Source organism: Rhea americana, unplaced genomic scaffold (assembly GCF_003343005.1).
Source record: "Rhea americana isolate MKP2758 unplaced genomic scaffold, rheAme1 scaffold_2, whole genome shotgun sequence".
Taxonomy (NCBI): domain Eukaryota; kingdom Metazoa; phylum Chordata; class Aves; order Rheiformes; family Rheidae; genus Rhea; species Rhea americana.
This window is the reverse complement of record NW_028186149.1, coordinates 2154346-2179493: the sequence shown is the minus strand read 5'-3', so window position 1 is coordinate 2179493 and position 25148 is coordinate 2154346. Positions and strand designations below refer to the sequence as shown.

The 25148-nt window shown below is 38.4% G+C and overlaps 1 protein-coding gene across 2 annotated transcripts; it reads right to left on the bottom strand.

Moving 5' to 3' along the window:
* Positions 1 to 828: 828 nt before the first annotated feature.
* ANXA2 (annexin A2) lies at positions 829 to 24854 on the bottom strand. 2 transcript variants are annotated; one of them, XM_085303288.1, is made up of 13 exons: positions 24795 to 24853; positions 20814 to 20913; positions 15301 to 15395; positions 14429 to 14491; positions 11934 to 12047; positions 8167 to 8257; positions 7407 to 7486; positions 7010 to 7069; positions 6249 to 6342; positions 5414 to 5509; positions 4912 to 4970; positions 3130 to 3252; positions 829 to 1206 (listed from the first exon to the last, which is right to left on the bottom strand). In XM_085303288.1, exons 1-13 carry the CDS (start codon positions 24840 to 24842, stop codon positions 1147 to 1149), a joined length of 1083 nt encoding a protein of 360 aa, XP_085159414.1. In that variant the 5' UTR covers positions 24843 to 24853; the 3' UTR covers positions 829 to 1146. The 2 variants fall into 2 exon arrangements, with proteins under 2 accessions (XP_085159414.1, XP_085159415.1); XM_085303289.1 differs by lacking the exon at positions 14429 to 14491 and having other exon boundaries at positions 24795 to 24854.
* Between the last annotated feature and the right edge of the window lie 294 nt (positions 24855 to 25148).

Here is a 25148-nt window from a genome sequence, read left to right as displayed (position 1 = left end):
GCGGGGCCGAACACGCCGCTCTCTCCACGCGCGCACCTGCTCTCAGTACAGCCCAGCGGGGCGGAGAGCGGAGCAGCAAGGCAGGGAATTCCTCCTCACTAAAAGGGCCAGCCTTGCGTGCCAGGCTCTTCCAGTCCAGTTGGACGTGTCCATGCAGTGGGCCACAGCAGCAAGCTTTCTGAAGGGAACACTTACTTTACAGACAAGCTGTTGGCACTGTTTAAGAAAGATTGTGAAGTATTCCCTATSACGATTTCCCACTGTAAGGCAGAGCATAGGGCGCAGAGAGATGCAAGCTTCCTTGCCCGAGAGGCTCTCTGAAAAGCCCATGTCGAGGGCTGCCGCCACAGCAGGGCAGCGGAGCTGCCCCTCCCGCGGGGAACTGCAGGGCTGTAAGGCGCCAGGTGCTGCCCCGGTGCAGGAGGGGCCTGGCTCCAACCAGCAGCTCCAATAGGGCAGCAAGCGCGGCTCTGCCTCAGCGGCTGTGCGAGGCTAACCTGGCCAGCGACAAGCTACATAAACAAATTGTGATTGCCAAAAATTAATTGCAGTTACCTATGTGCAYGCTCCTCCTCATCCTACACAGGCAAAGAAAATACAGGTGTGGCTCAGCTTATACTGTCACTTATTCAGAAAGAACGAGATGATGATTTTGTGTCTCGTGAAAAAGTGGATCATTAAACAGGAAGGGTTTCAAGATATGGTTTCAGCCAAGAGTAGCAAATCCTGGGAAGGAAAAAAAGCCACAGAGACTGGACAGCGAAGGCTAAATACGTATCAATTGTTTGCACAGTTTTCAGATTAGAGATCTGAAAAATATCTGTCATCTTAAAGTAAAAATTCAGTTTTATTCATATATTATTAGAAACATTACACAAAGAGGCAGAGTCTTTCACCAACACTTTGAACCTCTTTATCTTTGGAATGCAAATTTCTCTGGCTTCATGCTGTTAGGGACTTTGGTAAAGCCAAGCAGAGCACTGCTACTGAGAAGTACAAACAGCACCAGAAAGCATACAATATCAGTGGTCTTGCAGATACAGAGGCAAGTCAAGGTTAGCTAGGCAAGCCAATTTTTTCTAGGATTACAGTAAAATGAAGAGCAAAAAGCATGTCTCTGGATTTGGATTTCTTCCATCACAGTTTTCAGTCCTCTCCACCACACAGGTTCAGCAGTGCCCTCTGGTAATCGCCTTTTGTGTCTTGCTGTAAAGCAAGTGGGGGAAAAGCAAAATACATATGAGAGAAGAGTCAAAATATGAAGCTTTATGTATTATATTCTAAACTTGTGAGACAGACTACATTTCACAGTTGAAAGCCTTGTGAGTTTCGAGGAGACTATTACAGCTTTATACTTATGCGTGAATTGAAAATCTTTGTAATTGTGATATAAATGCAAGGCTAAGGAGGGAAATTTTGTTACAAAAACAGTAAGATGACAAAGAAAAGCTGAAGGACATGTCTCAGTTCCTTTTCACTGATGACCACAAAAATCAGTAAGTTCACTGCCAACATAGTGTAGATTTGAGTAAGTGACAGCACTGAAAAGGTTTCTGTTGGTATTTGATCATCCATCAGCCTCAATACACAATAGAGCTCTTCTAAATCAAAAGTTAAAGGGCTTGCAATGGCAAATGCACAGCTCAATCTTTTCCAAAAATACTCTATTTGTATTCCAAATCAGGCTTGAGCTGCACACGCAAATTCAAGATGGCCCTTGTATCTTCCTGTCTCAGAAGCCAAGACCAATACAGGAAAGATGAAAGGAAGTATTATTCCCAATTCCTAGATGGAGAAGAGACACACAGGGAAATCAAGTGACCCGCCCAAAGTCACCCAATAAATCTGATGCAGAGCTGCCACAGACTAACGCTGATCTGGACCGTATTACTGGATGGACTCATGCAATGGTGACCCACGAGAACTGAAATAAAACACTATAGTGAGGGCATCAGAACGAGAAACACTGCGCTAAGTATATGTCAAAATTAATAACCAAACAGAGGTTAAAAGCTTTATCAGAAATGAATTAACAGAAACCTGTTTTGTTCCTAACATAATACAGTTCGTAGCACTCTCCAATATACACATTTTTAATAGTTTGCATAGATATACTAAGTATCCAGTACGTAGCCTAAATGGGATATGTAGATTAAATGAAATATATCTGCCTAAACAACTAGAAAATTCTATTAATATACCAAGAGAAGCAAGCTGCAGTCAGCTTCTGCCACATTTCTCCCTATGGTGCAGAAAAAACTGAGTTAGATATTGAGTGACGTACGACCTAGAACTAATTGCTGTGTCTGCCAAACCAAAGTTCCAAGCATGGAGCCTACTCTCAGGTGTCACCCCCAAGGTAGCTTTCAGCTCTACACTTTCTGAGAGACAGTCCAAAAGACTAGCATTGAAAATGCTTTAGAAGAACACACTGTGGACAGAGAAGGTTTTCTTGAAGAATAACTCCTTCCAGTTAATTGTCATATAACAAGAACCATTTTGAAAACTTATTTATAACTTCAAATTGACATTTTATTTCGAAGTTCATCCAGGAGGAAAAGAATTGGACTTAAGATTTTCATGCAACAACGTCTCCACTAGGAAAAGTGGGGAATGTATTACATGCTGATGTGAGGGTGGGCAGGAGCCCACTTCTAATCAGATGCACAAGCCCTTTACCTATAACACAATATTAAATTATACCTAACACTTGTAGTTYCTGCCCAGTCAAGGAAAATGGACAAAATCACTCAAGCTAAAAAGGTTATTTGTTGACTGCTGATGTTGAAGGGAGCAGCAAATCAAATGATCTATTTTCATTCAGCAATCACATAACAGTTTGGTTTTTTCTCTCTTTTGCTCTGGGGATAGGGGCAGAACATTTTTTTTTCCTTCGTAACACATCAACCTATTACAAAAGAACTGTATATTCAGTCAAATGGCTACCTAGAATTGTACTGGCTGTAGCCTACAAAGTTAAAAATAGGCTTTTCAATAGTGCTTAGCAATGATCTACTATCCTCACCTCAGCCTCTAAAAAAAATCTTCCATAAATTCTAATGGTGCAATTGATCCAAACAGCACTGTGAAGGTCATACAGTTGATATAAAAAGAAACCTGAAAACTTACCTGGATGAAATAATAGAGGGATTTTCCATATTTCCTCTTGAATTCACTCTTAATTTTCAGCATGTCAACCTCACAGCGGGAGACCATAATCCTGATCAGAACCTTGTCCCGGGTTCCCTTGCCCTACAAGCAGATTCACACACAGAAGTATAATAGCTGAAATGCATAAAAAGACCACTGTATCTGATGGAAAGACAGAAAACTACAGGCAACTCAGCTGCAGCCATGAATGGTACAATGAATTCAACCTTGTAACTAAGGCCATTGTTGTGATCTAGGAGTTTGAGCACAAACATTTCTCTTTCATCATCAGAATTTGATCAAATTCTGGTCACAAATTTAGCTATCTAGACAGTAAAAGCAGCAGTCCTGATTCCCAAGGAGGTCTTCCTGCCAACTGACAGTCCTCAGGCGTTTTTCTCTCAACCTCTTCCTCAAGAAGGTATTTTGTGGCTAATTTAATGTCTTATTTTGACTCTTCAACAGATTTTCTCCTATCAGCTCTTTGTTGCCTGCAAGATATGTCTGACTTTGCTAATTATAATCAACKGATCATTATGGTAAGCCCTTAATAAACCTGGACTAACTATACCTTTAGACAATCAGGACTAAAGATTATTACTATTTTAAAAGGGAACATTTAAAAATATCCCTGAATAAATATGAAACCTGAACTATTAACAGGAGGACATTCTAACACTTCAAGTTCTGAAAGTCCTATGTTAACACTAGTTTAAAATGGCCTATCATAAACTATGTTGGTGTGCCTAGAAAGTTTCATGCATTCTTTCTCAGATAACATAATTTTTACAGCTTTATTGTAAATAAATAAATAAATAAATAAATAAAATAAAAATGCACGTTTAATCATTCATGTTTTACCTTCCTCATCTTACTTCCTATCCACATGCTGTTTTTTGGCAGCACCACAAAATCAGAATCTGATGGTATAGTAGGACAACAGTGTATCAAGAACGTTTTTTGTCTGTGCTTCCATACTCCATCAGGCCGCAGGTTTGAGTTTTTCTTGCTATTTAGCCTACATTTTTCTGCAACCTTTCATTTTTCTCTGAAGTATTTCATTTTAAATCTACACTATGCATCTTGTCTTCTGACAACTTACAACCTTCAGGTCAAACATCCTTCACTTAAATAYGAACTACACTGACTATAAACTTACATGTAAAACCTAAGCTTGACATTCAGGAACTATCCACCTATTCGTAATCCCAGACTATACAACAATGATAGTATTAACCTCTTTCTCACTAATATTAACCAGAATTTAACCCAGAACCCTCAGAATAAGTTTCTTCTGAATAAACCAAACACTACTGATTCAGCAAGGGGTATGATCCAAAAGGAAACCTGAGAAGAAGGTGTGGAAAAAACAACTGATGAACATTACTGTTCTTTGAAAGTTAGTTTTTTTTTTTTTTTTTTTTTTTTTTTTTTTTTTTTNTTAAAGTAGATTTGAAATAAGATCTGGAGAAAATTTGTAGTTATAGTTCTGCTTTACGTCTTCACATACAGTTACTCCAGTAGCAGTCAACTACTTTGCTGTATCTGTATTTTGACCTTACCAGACAATATCAGATGTACTAGAATAGATTTTTATACCTGTAACTTTCAAAAGAATACTTTTGAACAATATGCAGCCATTGTTAATTTCTTCCTGTGTCAAATATTTCATGAATAAAACTGTTCAAGGAATAGAGATTTGATGAAACATGGAGGGAAAAAAAAAAAAAAAAAAAACCAGACGAACAAAGTCTTCCTTACCTTCATAGAATCGTACAGCCTGTCTGCAAAATACAGCTGCTTGTTCTGAATGCACTGGACTGAAGAGACAGAGACAAGAACAGTTAAACATCCTGCCCACACTTGGATTAACACAACACAGAATCCCGGAGTCTTTTTAAAGACATAATAAGTAGTTAGAATAAAAGTTTGCAGCAAAAGTTTCTCCAAAAGGGAACATAGAGAAATGATTTTTACCTGAGGTATTTGTTACTTACAAGTTGTTTTGGGAACCTTGTGAACAATTGGTACTTCCCTCACAGCTAGTTTCTTTCCAGAATGCTAGCCCTCCTCCACGTACACTAAAATTCATTCTTATGTCCACCTTTCACAAACAACCAACATTAATTGTACGCTGATCTCTGAGAAATCCCTCTTCAAGGCTGAGCTTTCTTTGTTCTCCACTTGCCTGAACACCTCTCACTTCTCCCTTAGCCTGAAATGGATTGTATCTAAAGATATTCTTTACCTCCGAGTAACTCACCAAGATTAAGGAAGGCATTCTCCAGGTCTCCCTTAACTTCCTTCTTGATGCTCTCCAACATATCATATGGGCTGTAGCTCTTGTATCTCTCAAACACTATCATAAGAAAGAAAAGAAGTGAAAACAAAACCAAAGAAAGAACCAGCAGAAGAACTACCTAAGCCAAAAGTGCAGAGTGCAATGCAGATGCGTATGATGAAAAAGTCTCTGTCCAAATCCTTCTGAGAACTTGGATCTTCAGTATAGCCTAAACTTGCCAGCTGAAGGTAAAGTTCTGATGTTATGGGCTTCTTCTCGAATATCTCAAATGTCCAGTAAAATATCATCCTGCCATTAATATTTTTTTGAAAAAAAAATGGGCTGTTCAAAGCTAAACAAACACAGCTCCTGAAAAGAAAATTTTCCAAACTGGCTTTCCCATGTACTTCTTACAGCAATACCAGAGCCACTCTTGAGCAGCTTCAATATCCATTTTAAACACATGACGTAGCTGACCTACTCTAGCACAGAGGGAAAAGCTAAAGGAACTCTCAAGGTCTCCTGCAGCCCAGTTTTCTAGATTTGTAACATTTACATTCTCAGTGTAGGTGAAATACCACTGAGTGACTGTTGCACCTGTGTAGAAAAGAGCTATATGCACATTCAAATTGAGAGATTAACACATCCACAGAAATAAATGCATTAAAAAAATGTTTGGTTATGAATTAAGATTTCCAARTTTCATAGCTTTTTACACTCACTTGAACCACATCTGAGATGAAATACTTACCACTTGGGGTCTATTTTCCTTCTGTAGGGAGAAAAAAAACCCTAAAATCTGTTTCTTGAGAAGTACCTTTTTGGAGGTGAGGAACACTTCTTTCAGTCATAATGTTGATCCACTTTGGCACATCAGTTCCCTTTCTCTTCACGCCGGCATCATAGAGTTCCTGGGATAAGAACGATGAGCAAAATCACAGGTTATACGAGAAGCCATCTCAAACATATATAATATCTTTACTGGAAACCAAGCATGACTGTAACTGTGTCAATGGCAGAAACACAAAAGGACACACTGTTGGCCAGACCACCAAGGATAAGATCCATGGAACTAATCTGAAACTAAGCCAGGTTTTACTGTGTATTTATGTCTATTTACAGGTTTTACTCTGTATTTAGCTGCATTCAGTAGAGTTGAGGTAAATGAGGTAAATCTGACAAGCACAGATGTAGTAAAAAAGCAAATCAGCCAGTAAGTTCAGTGATACCTAACTCCTAATTTTTTGGAATTACTTGGCTGCCACTGCCAGTCTTGCAATGCATCAGTACTTCCTTTTCTTAAAGCATCTCTTTTTCAATATGCCTAAGGGAAATACCAGAGAACTACTATGAAAGTGCTAGCGGGTAAGTAGCCCATCCAAACAGATAATTGAAGATGTCAACATTGCAAGTGGTAGATACCTCAACAACATGCAAACACTGCTATGCAGGACAATTTGAAATACACATACCTATTTCTACAAGTGTTTTTCACACGTGCAACATTTGTGCTCTAACTGAACATCCCCCAAAATTCAGTCAACTTAAGAACATTCAATGGTCATTACTAGCACTTACCCTAGCATCTTGGTCAATCAACTCATAATCAATCACAGAAGTATCTTCACACCTTTTGCCCTTCAAACAAAGAYAGCAGTATTTAGAAGAGATTTAATACATTGCAAGCAGTTTGCTCTACACATATTTGTTATTTTGTTTCTTTATCAGTATTTTCTGTATGAATAATCATTACAGTATGTTTCATCTCCATTATTAAGCTGCTGCTATGAATGCTGTGCCCCTGTCAAGGTGCTTTGCCTTTCAACATTTGAGTTACCTCCCCCCMCACACACCAAAAGACAGTAGGAGAAAATTCAAAGTTGAATCTGAAATCCAATCATTTTATTAAAAGGTATCAGTCAACTACCAAAGGGCAGGCAGATTAAGAAAAGCAGAAAAATATGGACAGATATACCTTGGCCAAGGCAACCATTAGCTTGCGAAAGTCACCAGATGTGTCTGATATAATGTCCTTTTCTAGTTCTGTCTTGTACACTAGAAAACAGAAAATGCTTTTCTATTTAGTGATGTTCTACAGATTCTTATGGAAAAACTTCTTTACTATGAGGGACAAAACACTGAAACAGGTTGCCTAGAGAGGCTGGAGAATCTCCTTCTCTGCAGATATTCCGAACCCACCCAGACATGATTCTGTGCAATGTGCTCTAGGTGACCCTGCCTGAGCAGAGGCACTGGACTARATAATCTCCACAGCTCCCTTTCAACCTCAACCACTCTGTGAATATATACTTTTATGGAGTTCTGTTTTTTGTCTTTTCTAGCAGGTCTATCAAATAAGCTCATAAGAATGCCTTACTAGATTTCAGTTTCAAATGCTTATTAAATAACTGATCCAGGAATTGCTAAATCTACTATCATTAATTCTGTCACTACATACAGAACGCATGTAACACAGAAAACAAACCTACTTAGACACAACTTAGATGACTAGCAAATGCTCTCCAATTTGTTTATTATCAAGCAACAGATGAAACTATAGATACGCAATAATATCCAGTATGTCAATATAAAGTAATTTCTTCAGCCTGACTACCAGAGAATCAAAGCAGATGCAGGGCAAGTGACTCTACCAATCAAATTGGCAGTCGGGGGGGACTTATCTAGGTAAGGTTTTGGACAAGCATAGTACGTTGCAACTTTCAGTGTAAACTTACTTTCCCTGTAGACTCTGTTAATTTCATAAAGCTCCTGATTTGTCCGGGAGCAGACGATTTCAATGAGTGTGTCTTCATCAGTTCCCAGACCCTGCAACACATACACAATACAGTTAAGCCAGAAATGAACAGACATGCTTGAAGGGTTTCAAAATATTTTAGTGACATTTTGCTACCATTTTTCCTTTCTCCCACTCTAACAGTTTCACAACTGTTCAGGGATATTTTTGCCAACTGTATACRTGTTTGTAACGTCCCTGAGAAATCCCAGATGGAACATTTTTAGTTGCCAAATATTATTCTATTAGCTTTGAGATACACTAGATAATATCTATGGGAAATATTTGTTGGTCATAAGTGCTTATAACACTTACCTGACCTCCCCACCAGCATAACAGGATGAGGTAAASACATCACTGTCAATATATGATTCTCTTCTATCTTTCCATTGAGAGCACAGGACAAAAATCTCATTTTCAGCATGCAAATATGCAGACATCAACATGTTCTTCCCAGCTTTTCCTCCTCACCTCCCTCCATGCACCTCCCTACTATAAATAGGAGGCTGAAGATAACACAGTCATTAGCAATGGCCTTGTCTCCAGTTCAGCAAAGATTCAACCATGTTCTGAGTTTCCAGCTCACAAATAGCCTCCCCTTGAACTATGCACRTTTTCCATGTGCTTCTCAATACACAAACACAGACAGAACCATATTATATAGCTATATTGATGTTAAAGAAAAAAAATCTTTAGTATGATAGATTAAGTATTCTGATTTAAAATGTACATTTTGATCAAGGTAGGTGAATTGAGAGGACTTGTATGTATTTCAAATCAGGTTTTGTGATCAAGATCAAAATGTAACAAATCAGATTTCTGCTTAGCTTCCTGTAGAGCTAAAATAAACTTAATGAAGAGTCAGTAGTAATGCAGTTTAGTTCAAAGTACTATTTAAAGAATAATATAGGTATTAGCAATATAATAAAACTACAAACCACATGAAAATGTATCAGTTATCAATWAAACCTCACAGCAACTCAGCTGCTCCAAAATAATGTGGCTTCATTGATGTGCTCTAAACCTTGTTGAACTATTTTACATAGAAAACAGCCATAATCATTTTTAAATATTTGCTGACAATACTGCAATATTCTTGTTACATCTTGGATGCAGGCAAATCACAAGGGCATATACTAAATTCTTGACTCAGTCAGAAAAAGTATATTGTATTGCAAGACAACAGTTATGWAGATTGTCTCATACATGAAAGAAGGCAAAGTGGATTTTGCATTATCATTAATTAAAAGAAATKACTTAATATTACATATTAAAATGTATTAATTATATATTAAAACATGATCTTCCAGTCTTGTCTAATTGGCATAAATCTGTAAAATGCAGTATTAGGCTAGGCTTTACAGAAGCCYGCAACTTAGACAGAATTTCTCTCATATATAATGTGCCGAGTATTAATAGAATATGTTTCTTGCCATATAWGATGCATATATTATATATGCCTTATTTGGTGTTAAAAATGCCAGCATAAAGATTTGAGTGGAACTATACTTTCCATTGCTATCACATAAAATGAACATTTCCAGATAACCAAAACAGTTAAATAATTGTAAACAATAGGTGTAACTAGACAAGGGACTAATAAGGTGACATTAAAATAAGACACCTAATTAGGTCAAGAGAACACCTCCCTCAAAGCAATTAGTCCTTACATGCTTCATCTATAGCTCCTGGATAGAGACAGGAGTCTCTAAAGGACAGTTTTAGAATAGGAGACTAACATAGGTGACCTGAAAATGYTGCTCTCTCTAGTGACCACAGACAATATCTGGGTGACTATTTAGTAAAGCCAGCCTTAGTACTGGGGAAAAACAAAACAAAAACAAAACAAAACAACAGCAACAACAAAAAAACCCACAAAACACTTCTTTAAATAGATTCCACTGAGAAGTTTGTTCTTTTGTTCCATTTTGTGGGTTGTTTTTTTGTTTTTGCTTTTTACCTACTAGCCAATAAATGATACTCATGCTAATCCCATTACTCTCATTCGCCAGAATCACCAGCAAAAGGAAAGAACACTATTAGGATTCCTGTTAGGAAGCTGTTTGTTAAGACCCTTGGGATGAATTTTGTATGGTATCTGGCAAAAATGGGCATGGTTTGCACAAAAATCCAAGAGGAGTCTGCAGGCAAACAGATCAGGAAAACCTCTCATACAGTATGCGTTCACATGTGGAAAATGCAGGTAATTATGCAAAAAACTACTGTCTTGGAAAAAGTGTCTTTAGTGATGGAAAAAAGAGAGGACTAAAACCAAGCGATTTCATATAATGTCTCACAGCTAAGAGAATTAGAAAGACTCTCTACAGAATGGTTCTAATAGATATCCRGGGAAGAAACGAAGGCTAACAAAATGTAATGATCTCTAACTATTTTTGAAGTATTTTGTAAGAATATATACCTGAAAAAATAGCAACTAAAATTTAAGTTCAAGCAAGAACAGCAGTATTTTGTAWGCAAATTCAGAGTATYAGATGAATGCTTGGAAGAGGGAAACATCTARCCGGTAAAGAAAATACAATACTCTACATCTGTGGCTATCTACTCTAAGGCAATGGCTTGACCTTCTGGCTGTAGATACAGCACAAGTGCTGGATAAGTACGTGGTCATTCTAACATAACACACCACATAAAAAMTTTCCAAATTTTAAAGTTATTATCTGATTCACAACAAATTATGGATAGCCTCTCCCTAAACCAGAAGAGGGCAGCATCCGATTGCTCAAAGAATGAATATGGCCCACARTTAAAACAGCGATCATCTCTCCTTATTTGTTATTGGTGCACTGGTATTATTTTTGTACATTTGTTTCACTGTCTGGAAACAGTAATCAAATCAACTCTTTGTCTTGTTCTGAGTTCTATTGCACATATTTTAATACTTTTTTGTTATCATTAAACAAAAACAAAACTAACCTGATCAAGAACATTAAGAGTTTAAGAGATGCTTATAAATACAAACTCCCAAACCTTTGTTTGCTTAGAAAGGTAAAAACACTGGCATGCGGACCTCTCAAAGCCTTGTTTCAGCAACCGGTGGGGCAGATTTTTCTTAACTAGTGATCTATTCCACGCTTGCCTGTGATTGCAGGGGACTGAACTCAGACCCACTGCTGTGCTGTTTCTCCAAGATTCCTTTCAACACATGCCCCGACCTCCTCCTCCTCCTCCTCGTGTTCTACAGAGGAAGGCCTGGGTACAGGATGTTCTTTCARTATCAATGATATGACCCAGTAATAGCAAACTACTTTTTATTAAGCCTATAAATGCTAGCAAAGGATTTAATGGCTCCAGCTGCTTTCTTACGCTTTTTTTTTTTTATTATGAACCAGTTCATTGTTTAAAGGCAGGCAGAAGAGCAGCTACCAGCCAGAACAGCCTATCAATCCTTCCTGACCTGCCTCACATTACTTTTTCCTAATGAGAGGTTAACACTTTATAATAATAGTAAATAATAATAAAATAATTAAAAATAAAATAAAATAATAATAAAATAAAAAGAAAGATTGCATGGTTCCAGAATTTCTTTAATTGCAGACTCAAATTTCAGGTACCTTGGAGTTGGATACTTAAACTGTAGTACTAAAATGTCAGCAGCTGTATTTGAAAACTGTGTTTGAATACCAAGTCCATACTTATTCTTGAGGAAGGCTCAGACTTTGATATATTTAAATCTTCAAGTTCAYTTACCTTCATGGCAGCTTTCAATTCAGAGGCATCATACTGTGCAGGTGTCTTCAGCAAGCCCAAGATCACCGCCTCCAAATGACCTGACAGAGCAGACTTGAGTGCTGCTGAAAGTTCCTGTAAAAATCAAGAGAAGATGGAAGAAATAATTAAAGCTCACTTCTGATCTCCAGAGAATTTAGCTTGTAGTGCTTTAAATCTCCAAGCCTGCAACAATTGACATGGAAACAGAACATAAAGAGCTTTTCTTTCGTAAAAGCCTAAGAAAGAAATTAGGGCAAAAGAAAWTTTTCTCAGGTTTGAAAATAAGAAAAATCCACTGGTGGCTGACAAAGTGCTGGGAAGCATGGTGCCAAGACATCCAAGTGACTCCGTACAACTCGGCTCTCATCTTGAAGCACTGACACTGTGCTAATAAGCACCGATGGATCTGAGCTTGACACCCTATCGTGGGCGCCTCTCCATCGCACTTCATAATGTTCCCAGTAGCACTACATTATTTGAGTTTTTCCTATTTATCTCAGCCCTACATTAGCTTAGACACTGGAAAATTGACTGCACAKTTATTCCACCGTACCAGTCCAGTTCTCAAACAGCTGGCCAAGGAGAAAACATGGCCCTTGAGTGCAGGAAAATCAGCCTTATCTTAAGGAAGTCATCAGAATTCTGTAGTCAAAATCTCTATTGTTAATTCTCAGTCAATGTTAGAGGAAAAACAGTCCGATATTTTCACTTSACAGGATGCATGCATATATGTAGCAGAAAGTCTGGCATTTCCTCTTTTATGGGCTTCGGATATAACTCGAATAACACTACTATCAGCTGCATTGTAGTGTAGTTACAAATTTCAAATCCCTGGAATCAAAGTCTGGGATCTAAACAGATCACTATGTTTCTTAAAGCTGGAGTTAAATCTGTAGCATTCAGAAGAGAGCTGCTGCATTTAAATTACTGGTTTCTACACAAACAAGTTTGGGGTGGGGGTGTGGAYAAAAAAGGAGACAGAAAAGAAAACGATCTCAGCAAAATTGCAAAAAAGTTTGTATCAGAGAGATAAAGAGCCAATGCATTCGGTGTGTTTCCAGAGTAACCAATTAACCCAGGACACTACTAGATGCAAATATCACACGCACTTACTCCGCAGATGGAGCAAGAGAGTGAACAGAGGTTTYGAAAGTCTAACTGTTTTAGTCTAAGAAATATTTTATTACACTAACCCAGTTTGGATGCAACATTCCATCATTTGTTTGTGTGAAAAAAGGTTCTTTAGACATTAGCTGAAATAGTGAAGATACTGCACACCCCCGTTAGAAATTTTAGGACAATGCCATCAATTCCAATTAGCTAAGCGAATTCGGTCTTTGTAATCTTCGTACTTTGGTGTAAAGGTTGAAGGAAATACAAATAGATAATATAAATACAATAAATTCTACCAAAGTAACTGCAGCAAAAGACCSCAAACCAAACCAAACACTTGCCCTCATATCAGCAGGCTTCTGGAAAAACAAACTCTTCCCCTCTCATACAGGAAAGCAGGGGCTCCACCTTACTATYCTCTGCCATAGCTAGGGATGCACCAAAAGAGAAGCAGGAAGCAGGCAACTGACAGATACCTTTTTTTCTTTACTACTTACAAATTAATGATTTTATGAAGTTTTCCAAATGTGCATCTGTGTATTAGCATTTCATTTCAAAGTAACTACTATTGGTAGACAGTGGCAGTTAAAATCAGACACGTACAGAGCTTTGGGCAGACAAATACCCAGTAATCACCAATAGCTCCATTAATGCTGGTGAARGGAAAATATTTCATAGACTTTTTGGTAGAAACACTGCTCCTCAGGATAAGCATTAGTTCCTGTTAGAGTTCAGCTCACAGGAACAAAAATGGGGGTAGATCTGAGACCATTTTTCTATATAATGACTGATCCTGCAGTGAGGCACAATATGAGCAATAAACCATAGCCACCTCAGCAGGGTCTGCAACTGCACAGCGTATTGCCAAAGCAATCCATAAGATATTTTCCCTAAAAGATATATCTATATCACCGGACAAGATGTGTCTTTTCATATTCCATTTCTTCCTCTCCTGTCATTCGCTTGTTTGTTTCCATGAGCRATTTCTACTACAAATTTCCATTGTTTCTATAGGTTATCTAATCCTTTGGCACTTATCACACTTGATAAATTCATTTGGTTCCTGGGTTGCAGCAAGGAAAGGTAAATGAAGAGGTAAACATTTAAATGAAAGAAGGCATGGATTTTCTTGACTATGCATTTTTGTGCTCATGCAAAACATTTAACAGAGTTTCAAGTGACACATTTTGTTATTAAGATCCAGGTTATATTCACAGTTCTCATGGTGCCCACAGAGAGTGATTGCTGGGATGCAGGCCTGTGTGCACACACATGCATCCAACCTGCACATGTTTCTGCGTGTGCCTATATTAGCCATGCATAAAAATTGGTGAATTTCCAAACTTTAACTCTAGTTTTACATTTGTTTGTGGATGCGCACTCTGGGCTGCTATTGGAGGATTACCATTTGGGGTCTGGCAAACCTGAAAAAGAGACATTCACTGTAATCTTGAACTGCACTCTATGTAAGCTTCTCTTCTTCTGTGTGGACATAAAACTTCAATTACAGCAAGATTCAAAAGCTCAAAAGCGAAGAAAATGCTTCCTGACTTTCAGTTAGCAAGACTCATTATACAGACTGTTGTACCTGTTTTACAGATTCGTTTTCCTCAATAGGTCAGTACATCAGATATTTCTGTGAGGAAAATATCTAGTGATAGTTCAGTTGATTACTTCACTGTCCAGACATGCAGCGTTCATAGCACAACTGACTGCAGTTTTCTTTTATTTAAGCTAACACTGTGCAAAGAAATTGAATATTTTCTTTAGGCTAAGTTATCTTAATAAATAAATACTACCCAAAGCTTCTCCCTTTTACGTTTTCTTTCAAATTGAAGCATTTCCTGCCAAAGCCTTTCACAGGTTTAAGTAGCTATTTTGCCACACTTCAAAAAACACACAATTGATACTGTTTAGCACATTTCAGCATGTAACCCTGTGGCTGGCTGATGATCTGCTACCCATCTTAATTTCTAGAGGTACTAAAAAACCTTCATCTCCAACAGATTTCAGTTCCAACTGTGCATACTGAACACACTTGTAAATCCCACAACTACTAAACTGTGACAGCAGAGAGAAAGTAATGGATCTTTACCGCCAGTGAAAAGATAAATTAAGTAATATTTATCTCCAGTTTATGGAACCTGAATACCCATGAAATATATGAGCCCCAAAAACCTAACTATGCACAGGAAAAATATTCAGTATTTCATATTCCTTCATATTTTGGTACCTTTTTGGTTCTTCTCTGGTAGGCAAAAGCAATATCCTGCCTCTGTTCATTGCTGCGGTTTGTCAGGATGTTGATGATGGTGACCTCATCCACACCTACAATGACAAAAGACAGAGTCAAAGCAGCCTTCTCGTTTCTATCCATTTGTTCTCCTACACTCAAAACACAGCATGTCTGCAATCYGGATCAGGGCTCAGCAGTTCTCTAGTGTAGAATCTGTTAAGTCCTGGCCTTGCAGATATTGCAACCAATTACAACCTAAATTTTTGATGTGATGCACATCTTGCTGTGTATACTCACGCATTCAGCTCAGCTGAGGCCAGCCCATGAGCAGCTTTGCTACTTCTGTGCTCCRTTTCACATGTGTGTCTGTATGCGTGTGTGTGACAAATTTGAGCTTATTACAGCCTGTCCAGTAATTTCAGTAGCATGATTTCAATTAAGACTTCTTAATAAAACAGTTATATTTTCTAATTTGCCCTTAGGAGCTTAACTAACACTCCAAACAGAAACAGGAAGACAACACTATATTACTTTCTCTCAGCAGCTCAGAAGWTAGTTCATCCCAGTATCAAGAAAACCTGCTATGTATGTGCTCCCTTTTTTTGAAATGGTCTTTAGAAGATCCATGCTGAGTTTTAACTAAGCTACCCAGATAATTTGGATGCTCAAACTCTCTATCTTCTTCTTCTTTTAAGCAGTTGACTCAGTAAAGGCTTAGGTTTAGATGATGTTTTCTGAATCTGCTCACTTAAATGCAGTTGCTGACTGAACACAGGGAGATCATTTGGTTTTATTACAAGTTGAAAGCCTAGGCACACATCCAGGGTCAGACTCTCTAGCTGTCCATAGCATTTAATGTATTCCACAGCCTTAAATCCTGCAGGGCAGATATTCATGCTGCCACCAATGCTGATCAATACATATAGAGGAAAAGCTTTTTATGTTATACAGGATATTTCTCAGATATCAGCTACTTGCTACTCACTACTCAAGGTTCTTTCCAGTGCAGGAGAAGGATCTTGTGGCTCTGCCACTATTCCTACCTGTTACTGCCAAAATGCACTTCAGATTAACTCTTTTTCCCCTACTTGCTGCTTTCAGCTAGACTCTCCCAAACTTGCATTCTTTGGACTGGCACAGTTCTTCCTCTGATCTGTTTTCATTTTCTGCTTGATCTTGGGAATTCAAAATATACCACAGAGCCCAGCTCTGTTTCCTGGTCTGACRGATGGCTTTGGAGCGTCTTTATCTGAACCTGGATCGTGTGACCTCTCTCTGTGCCCTATGGTAGGGCTCCAACTCATTGGACACAACATTATCATGCCCTGCAGACATCTAGTTTTCTCCAAGTACMTTCTGCAAAGACAGCAACTCGCCAAAGACATCCACTTCCTCCTATCTCTAAATCAACACCTTGCAGCACTGCTGGACTTCAGTTCTGAGCTTCATTGCTTACATTCTCCTGCTTACACCACATACGGGACAGCCCTATTGGTCCGATTCTATGAACACCAGAGAGAAACGAGTACCACATCTCCACACTTACTAAATACTTCCATGCTATTAGCTAACACCACTGATTAGTCAAGTATGTAAATAAAATAGTTACCTTTTGGTTATTCAACATCAACAGCAGAAAAAAAAATGTATTTATACTCCCTTAACTAACTTCTAAAATTATTTCAACTATCTTCTTACTATGAGAGCTTATAAAACCTGCCCTTGCAATAAACCAGTTTGTTAGTCAAAGGAAAATATTTAGAAATGCAAGCCCCCGCCACAAGCCAAATCAAAGAAATTGTTAGCAAGCAGGACACATTTTGACATTGCAAGTTCTGAACAGAATCAAAAGAGGTCCTCCCAGGTGTTCGTAAGCAGTATGGTAACTGCTTGATACTTCACAAGACCTGGTTGAGGACTCACTGCTTGCTCAAGTAAAACCTTATTTTGAATTTGTAATTTTAGACTTCCAGTTTAATTTTCTTACTTCATCTAATACAGCAGACAAGAATGCACTGCAAAACAATACAACTGAAAGTAATTCTATTCCCTTCCCCAATTCTCCAGTGCTGATTTATGCTATATCACTGAATTCAGTCTCTATGTAAAATGCTCCTTTCCATCTCACATACTTTATTGATTAACCAGAACCATCTGGATCTGCCATTCAAACACAGATAGAGAATAATGCTGTAGCTGGAAGTAACGTCCAGATAATAAATTCTTCTAAAAAGAAGAATCAGCATAGTRTGTAAATAGATGGACACAGGAGACAGCTTGAAGAACTCTCAAACCATTATGCTCCACTGTCAAGCTAACCTATAGCTGTGCTTTGTAATTACTTGTTCTGAACTATTTGTCAGCTGACGCTTACAAAAGGCAAAACTATAAATACTGCGTGTCTGATATATTCTTCTGCAATAGGAAGATGACATATAACTAGTCTTTTTTTTTTATGGTGAGTTGCATGCCAGCTTTTGAACCTAACTAAGGTGTCTCTAATCTAGAGGTCAGTTCAAGCCCAGAGTTTCTACTTAACTTTCTCCATTTACTATAGCAAGCATTGCAAATAGCTTCTTTCGCATTTGCATACTAGTATAAATGTAAAATGTGACTAATGTAACCAGTGTGTTAATGATGATTTTGCAATAGAAAACAAAGTAAGGAATGGATCAGCCACTACTGGAAGGACTCAGGTTCCTGATAGAATCTTTTTCTATTTGTTTTGCCTTATTACCCAAAAGTGAACTCACAGTAGCTCAACACAAAGGAATTTAATCAGATATTATAAAACAAATCATACTAGTGTGAATGTTGCAAAAGACTTCGTAACCCTTAGCTACAGATTCTAAAACAATGAGTCAAATTAAAATATTCAGATTCCTTCCTCCATCTTCACTACATTTTTCATAACGGGTAAGAACAAAAATACTGGAYCCAATAGTCTCAGGTTATTAGCTCATATTGATGTCGGTCTGCCTCAGTGCTCTTATTCACACAGGGCTGGCCTGGAGGCCCTGGAAAGCATCATGTCTTAGTTACAAAGCTTAGTTTGAAAACATGCTGACTGCAGATTTCAGCCACAATCCACTGACAGCATATTTTAAAATGTTCCCATCTTAAAGGAAGCAAAATTCCCCAGTTCAGAAATGGCCACACACACACACACACACACACACATATTGGGCCCTTCAGCCTTTGCAGGGCCACAGTATAAACTAGTCTTTAAAACTTTTAGTAAATTCTAATTTTACAGCATTCTTGGCATTCAAAACTAGCAAACGACATTTTCAAGTTTTGAAACAATTATGATAGATTAGAAGCCCACAAACAACTGCATCCAAGTTTCTTATTCATAYGCTTTGTGGATGGAAATATGAGTTAACTCATTGCTCTGGCACTTTGTGGAAAATGAGTGCTTGTATTTCACACTTGGGAATCCTGCTGCCCCGAACAGGATGCTGACTCACATCTGCTGAGGTGGGGTGGAACAGAAGAGCTGCTCTCACACTTTTCTTCACTGTTCACCAAAAAGCCTGATAATTTTAAGGTAAYGAAATGAAAGTATTTCCCAGGCAGATTTTAGTACTGTACTGTACATTCATCAATGGGTAACAAAAACTGACATYGTTACTCATGGTGTTATACTTTTCTCGCTTAAAAAATAAAATAAAAAGATAAAATTCCTTGCAGACAGAAACATATTTGGGAAGGGGGAGAAAGCATGTCTTCAGAAAGAACCGCTTTTGAATAACGTTGAATAATGATGGTTCTTTTTTTAAAGAGGCCACCTGTCAGGCTGATAAATTCACAGTGTTATGGTTCAATCAGCAAGAAGAAATGAACATAATGTAAAAATGATCAGATACAGTTATATTTAAATATTTTTGGTTTAAAAGGAACTGTACTTGAATTTCCAGGGGCCTAAGCAACAGCACTAACATTCTGCTGAAAAAGACTGATGGACTAAAGAACCACCTCTCAGCTTTCCGGGAGGAGGCGAGAACAGAGCCACTATACCTTTATTCTGCAAGAACTCGTATATCAATCCTACGAACACACAAGTTTGAGAGTAAGTTTTGCTATTATTTATTCAAAGGATCAGGCACCATTTCTCTTCAAAAATGTTTCCATATATCTTAAAATGAAACACGGCAGATTGTTCATCTTTGCTGGAAGAAAGTTTAGTAACCTGACTTCCCTGAGAAAAAAAGCTTTTGCACTGCCTGGGATACTGCARTTTCCATTTGCACTGATTAACAGCTTGACTGTTATGTTCTGCAAATTTGTCCCTATCCTGAAAACCTGATGATATATTTGACATGTTTACATTTGCCCTATAATCAGTGCTGTAAAATATAACTAAATCTAAACAAAACTCACCATATACACAAAGTACTTCCTGCCAAGCACAGTGACATTTGCTCCCCTTATAAGAGASGATTATTTTAAAAATAAAAACAAACCTTAAAATGATTCAAAATCTGAACTGAACCTGCTTAGTGAGTAGGCAAGGGATTTTTTTCAGTTAAATTAAGAAATGTCATGAAAATCAGCCTCATGCCTGTTAGGGAGGAGCAATATTTTATAGTCAACTTTTCACATTTTACATTTTCAAGTCAAACATTCGCTTTGTTGGCATTGACAGAATGCACTGTCGGCATTTCTTTCAGATGAGAAATTGTTTGGCTTTTAAGTTTCTCCCTCTCTCTACATGTAGGCAAAAGCCTCGGCCACTCTAGCAACGCCCAGCTGTTGCTTTTGGGGCCTGGAGGAAGAGTCAAAGCCAGGCACACCCTTTCCTCCCTAGGGACATCCTTGGGATGAGGATCCCTGCCCCAGAACAACAGCCACCGCTTTCTGTAACCGCACTGTGATTACCTGCTCCAGGTTGGTTCAACAAATGAAGCCAAGTGATGTTGAYGTGGTGGTTCTTTTCTCCCTTAAGATAACCAAAGTGTAACAGCATTTCTTAGGCGAAATGGAAGGCAGTTATCCCAACGCACCCTTACGAGACGTAACAGTGTGTTCAAGACCTGTTACTTTTTTCCAGTACAGTAACAGAGCACAATGTTTTAAAGAGTTCATTCCTCATCCCTGTCCTCAAAGGTGGATACTATTATTRGCAAAAAATCTTGGAAGAAGTACTTTGTATATATTTTTGTATGTGCAGCCTATACTCCTGCTTCCTTCAGTACACCAGGCTTTTCAAGAGGGCTGCATCTGCCCTGTTCTATCGTGGTTTCCCATTGAAAGTGGTGCATCTTGGTTTTGATAAACACCTGGGAGCCTGGCCCAGAGAAACATGAGATTCTCACATTGCCCTGCACATAAAATACTGCAGTATCATTTCATAAGCTAGATACTGTTGTTTCTAGGATATKCTACCTCAAAATAACCCAAGACAAATGAGCATTTAGTTCAAAACTCAAGGGAAAATGTTCAAGCTTTTTTTCTTGTCAGCATTCTAGCTTACAAGTAGAATCAAACCCACAGCCCACACTCCTCACCTTTGGTCTTGATGGCTGTTTCCAGGGCTGCAGCATCCCGGTCAGCATCAAAGTTTGAGTAGGCCTTAACTGTGGCRTATGCACTTGGAGGGAGAGAATGCTAGAAGAAGAAAAACAGGGAGGGGGGAGGCAAAATTAAATCTTGTACCTCGCTGCAATTAGTATAACATGTGCCTCCTTCGGGCACTGACATTTTGCCTTATTTACCCAAATACAACAACTACCAGCAGGTGTTTGTGAAACTGCAATTCTGCTAAGAGCTACCAAACTGTATTCTCCAAACAACTGGAGAACTTTGTTCCAAAGATCCACTCATAGTCATGTTTATTATGAGAAAGAAGAGGTACAAATTTTGCCACATATGAATGTGGCAAAAGTAACACATTCAAAATTTATTCGCTAAGCTGAAATTGCTAAAATCTGGAATTGCCTGGTTAGATCTCAAGGAAATTGATCTCAGAAAACTAATTCAAAGAAGATATATATCTACTGTGAAAAGTCTAAAAATATTTTAGATCAGAAGCCTATACTTCACTTTGGATTACAAGTTATAATAATAATAATAAAAGGTAGAGGAACATGGGAGATTAACAATGAGTAAATTATAATGGAACAAATTCTGGCTCTATCTCATGGACTATAAAGATAACAATAAACATATCTTTTCGAGCCCATAGTACTTGAAAGCAAGAAAAGTTACTCATTCACCTCCTTCTTTTGAAACACTGTGCCTATAGAWACTCGGCTTAAGCAGAAGGTGGCCAATAAAACTAAATAACATTTCAAGTAACCTCCACTAAAGATATAAAGGAGATGGAGATACAGTCACTTAGCAAATAGTTGCAATATTTTAACAGTTAACTGATCTTACTGGCTGCTTATTATTGTCCTCTACTGAACATTATAGCCTCAAACAGGAAGTCAACACCAGAGAGGTCAAGGTCTTCTCAGCTGCTTCAATGCAAGCTAACAATTTAGCTTGTATCACCTCCGACAGGCAGGCTACACTAAACCACACGCTTCCATAGAAAGAGCTGAGAAATATTCCATTCTGCTGAGTCCAATTTAGAGATGTAAACCGCTGGCAAAGAGGTGCAGTGATCCTCATCTGAAACTGCTGCAGCTGTTTGCTAAGTGAGTGTATGACTAAGCCTTTTTGGTAAGGATCCCCAGAAACTTTCAAATCCCTAACTCCACCAGAAACCAGGCTTCCTAAACAAGACTAATTTGTCTTTATATCTCTTGAGGGCCTTTTTACAGGCAAATCGTTTAAAGGAGAACAAATTTTAACTACAAAATTGAACTTCTGGGGGTCACATTTACACCCTCCTGCAAAGGTCACMCTGTCCTGAACAGATCCCTCTGGCAGCAGCCACTGTGCCATCTCGTGAAGGTCTGGATTATGCAGCAGAGATGGGGAGCTAAAAAGCACTGATAAACTGAATTACCCCTTTTTCCTCTGGCTCTGACTGTCTATCAGCTCAGTCYAGCTAAGCAGCTGCAGTTTGACCATATCAGATACTGAGAAAGTACACAGCAGATTTGCCATTTGGGAGCCAACTTTTCCTCCGTCCTTCCACCTCATGCATGTAACAAATGGATTCAGATCCCCCCGACACTGGTCAAAAGACCCAGGAAGTGCCACGTATGTATACACAGAAAAGACAAAAGCCTTCTGCTGGCTACTCTGCCAGTAAATAGTGCGTATCCAAATTCAGCACCCGCACAGACGACGTTTCACTCTCTTTGATGATGTTCATTGGCTCTCTTCAGTATTTGCAGGAGTGGACATGGGTTATATACCAGGCCGACTATTCTCCCTATGAAAAACAGCCATTTAAATTCCAGACAATAGGGATCTGTCCCAAATTACTGTGGTACGCTAAAGAGTACTGTACRTCTTCAGACAAGAAAGTTTTTTCCAACCAACTTTCCGTTTGGTTCTGTACAAAATTTTCCAGGATGTGGCTGTGAAAGTTCAGCCTAATGTGTAAATGCAAAAGAWGTTTGGGCAAGACCAAAGCACAGAAAGATTTTTTTTTCTCCCCACATATATAGTATGTTTCACATAACCTCCAATTGCTTTACTTCCTCTGAGCTTGAGGAAGTGAATCTTATTTGGAAGAATTCAGCACTGCAGAGGGCTTACCTCACTCACAGGAAAGCTAATAAGGCTTAACTTCTTCTGAAAACAGAACCATTTCAAGATATCTGGATTTGGGTATTCCTCGCCCTGACAAAAATGACCAATCACCTTTGAAAACCAACTTCCTGGATGCCATCCTGCAAGTAACCTATACAGCCTTAACTACATTTTGCATTTCCAACTGCCCATGCAAAAATCAAGTACATGATCAAGCACAGCAGGAAGATCTTTGTCACACAATCTTTCCTCTTGTGGAAACCTGCAGAAACTGCAAGCACAGAGTTAACTACAGCTCAACTCCCTCCTCTCCTTAAAGGATGGAGGAGGCAGTGCCAGGTCAAATCAAGCAACTCAATTTATAAAGGCAGTTCCTCAGTCTTGAAGGAAATTGYTGGCTATGCTGCTGAAGCAGAACGCACAAATGTCTTATTGCATAAGATGGGGTCGGCTGTCACCATTCTACGCCCTCAACGTTAAAAACCGTTGAAAAAAAATGGGTGCCTGAAACAGTGCTTAACATTAGTTAACTTGCTGAATCGCTGCTTGGGGGAACTGGGCAAGTCATTTATGTGAACTATCTACTCAACAGTTCTGGCTTCCAAATTAAAATCTGCAGAATATCAACATAAACACGTCTTCAACTGCACTGAGGTTTGAAATGGTTTCGTCTGCATTGTTGTTGACATGAACAACAATAATCTCTGTTCATTTAAGACCCAAGCTTTGAAATTCTGATAGCTATAGAACAAACAAGCTGCCTGGTATTTCCTACATTTTACAGCAGAATTTCTGATGAAAATACTGCCATGCAAAACTATTCAAATTTGACTTTTGCAGATTGACTCATACGTACCAGGGAATAAATATTTATATCTATGAGACTAAATTGCTCAAATGTTAATCCAGAAGGAATTCTCCATTGAAATGAACATGGCCAAGAAATCTAAGAAGAGTTGACTGCTTTTGCAATATGACATCAGCTTTGCTACTTACCTGAAGTGCTCAAATCATTCTTTGCAACATCTTTTTCATAAATATCAAGTAGTGTAATTTATTTCATARTAAGTAACAAAAATAAGCAAAAAGTTTGCTTTTACCACGCTCAGCTCTGCAGTTATCGGTTATAAAATTTGAAAGTACAGTAAGCTTATTAACAATATGGTGAGATGACGCCATAGATGGGATTCACTTCCTCTTCAGTGAGGAATCAGTGCCACAAATTCACAGCACAATATCCTGACATTATGCTGGTAACTTTACCAAGTAATGTTGCAATATAAGAAATCAAACAAAGAGTGTGGCTTTCTGGTATTTTAATAAAATGACCAGACAAGTGTAAATGTGGTGGAAAACACCCCAACAAAAAAGAGACTCTTTAGGCTTTTCAGAACAGAAAATGAGAAAATAATTTTTCAAAAGCTAGTTTTTGTTGAAAGTGTTTGGCTTTTAGTAAAAAAAATATTTCACTCATGTGATTTTGCATTACCATTCCCATTCCCATTAGTCAACGGATCACAGATCTGAACTACCCATTCAGTTTGCCCTCTGATTTGCTTCACAGGGCCCAGCGCAAAAGTACTGCTCATGCTGCTGCCCAGTTAGAAGAACTTCCATTAAATCTAGTCATCTCATAACTGTCCATGGTTCCCAGCTGCTTCATGGCTGAAGGACTGACCACAGCAGACTAGGCTTTTACTTAAGATCAGTTTAAGATCAGAAGAGATGTGTGGAAAGCTACAAACTCTACAGTGCAGTACAGCTGTCAGTAGAGAGTCTTGTAAAGGGAACAAGAAAAACAAACAAGTAACTATTCTGGTTTGAATGATAATACTTACATCCCCTTCAAGGCTGAGCTTGCTTAGAATTTCATGGACTGTTGACATCTTGAAAGACAGCTGGAATGGGGATGGGGAGAAAGAAAAACAGGTAGACTTGAGTAAATGTATTTACAGTTATAGCAGCACGTTAGATAGTCCTGAACTAGGACTAGGATAGTATTGCAGAAGCTGGGACAACGCAATAAGACTGCTAATCCCAAGCAAGAACTTTGATTTAAGAGCATCTAAGTCACAGCAACACTGATAATGCAACAGTGAGAGGTGGTCTTTCTATTATTACAAAATAAAATTTATCTTCGTTCCTTAAGAAACCATCTCTACTTCATTTTTTAAATATTTAAACATAGAAAC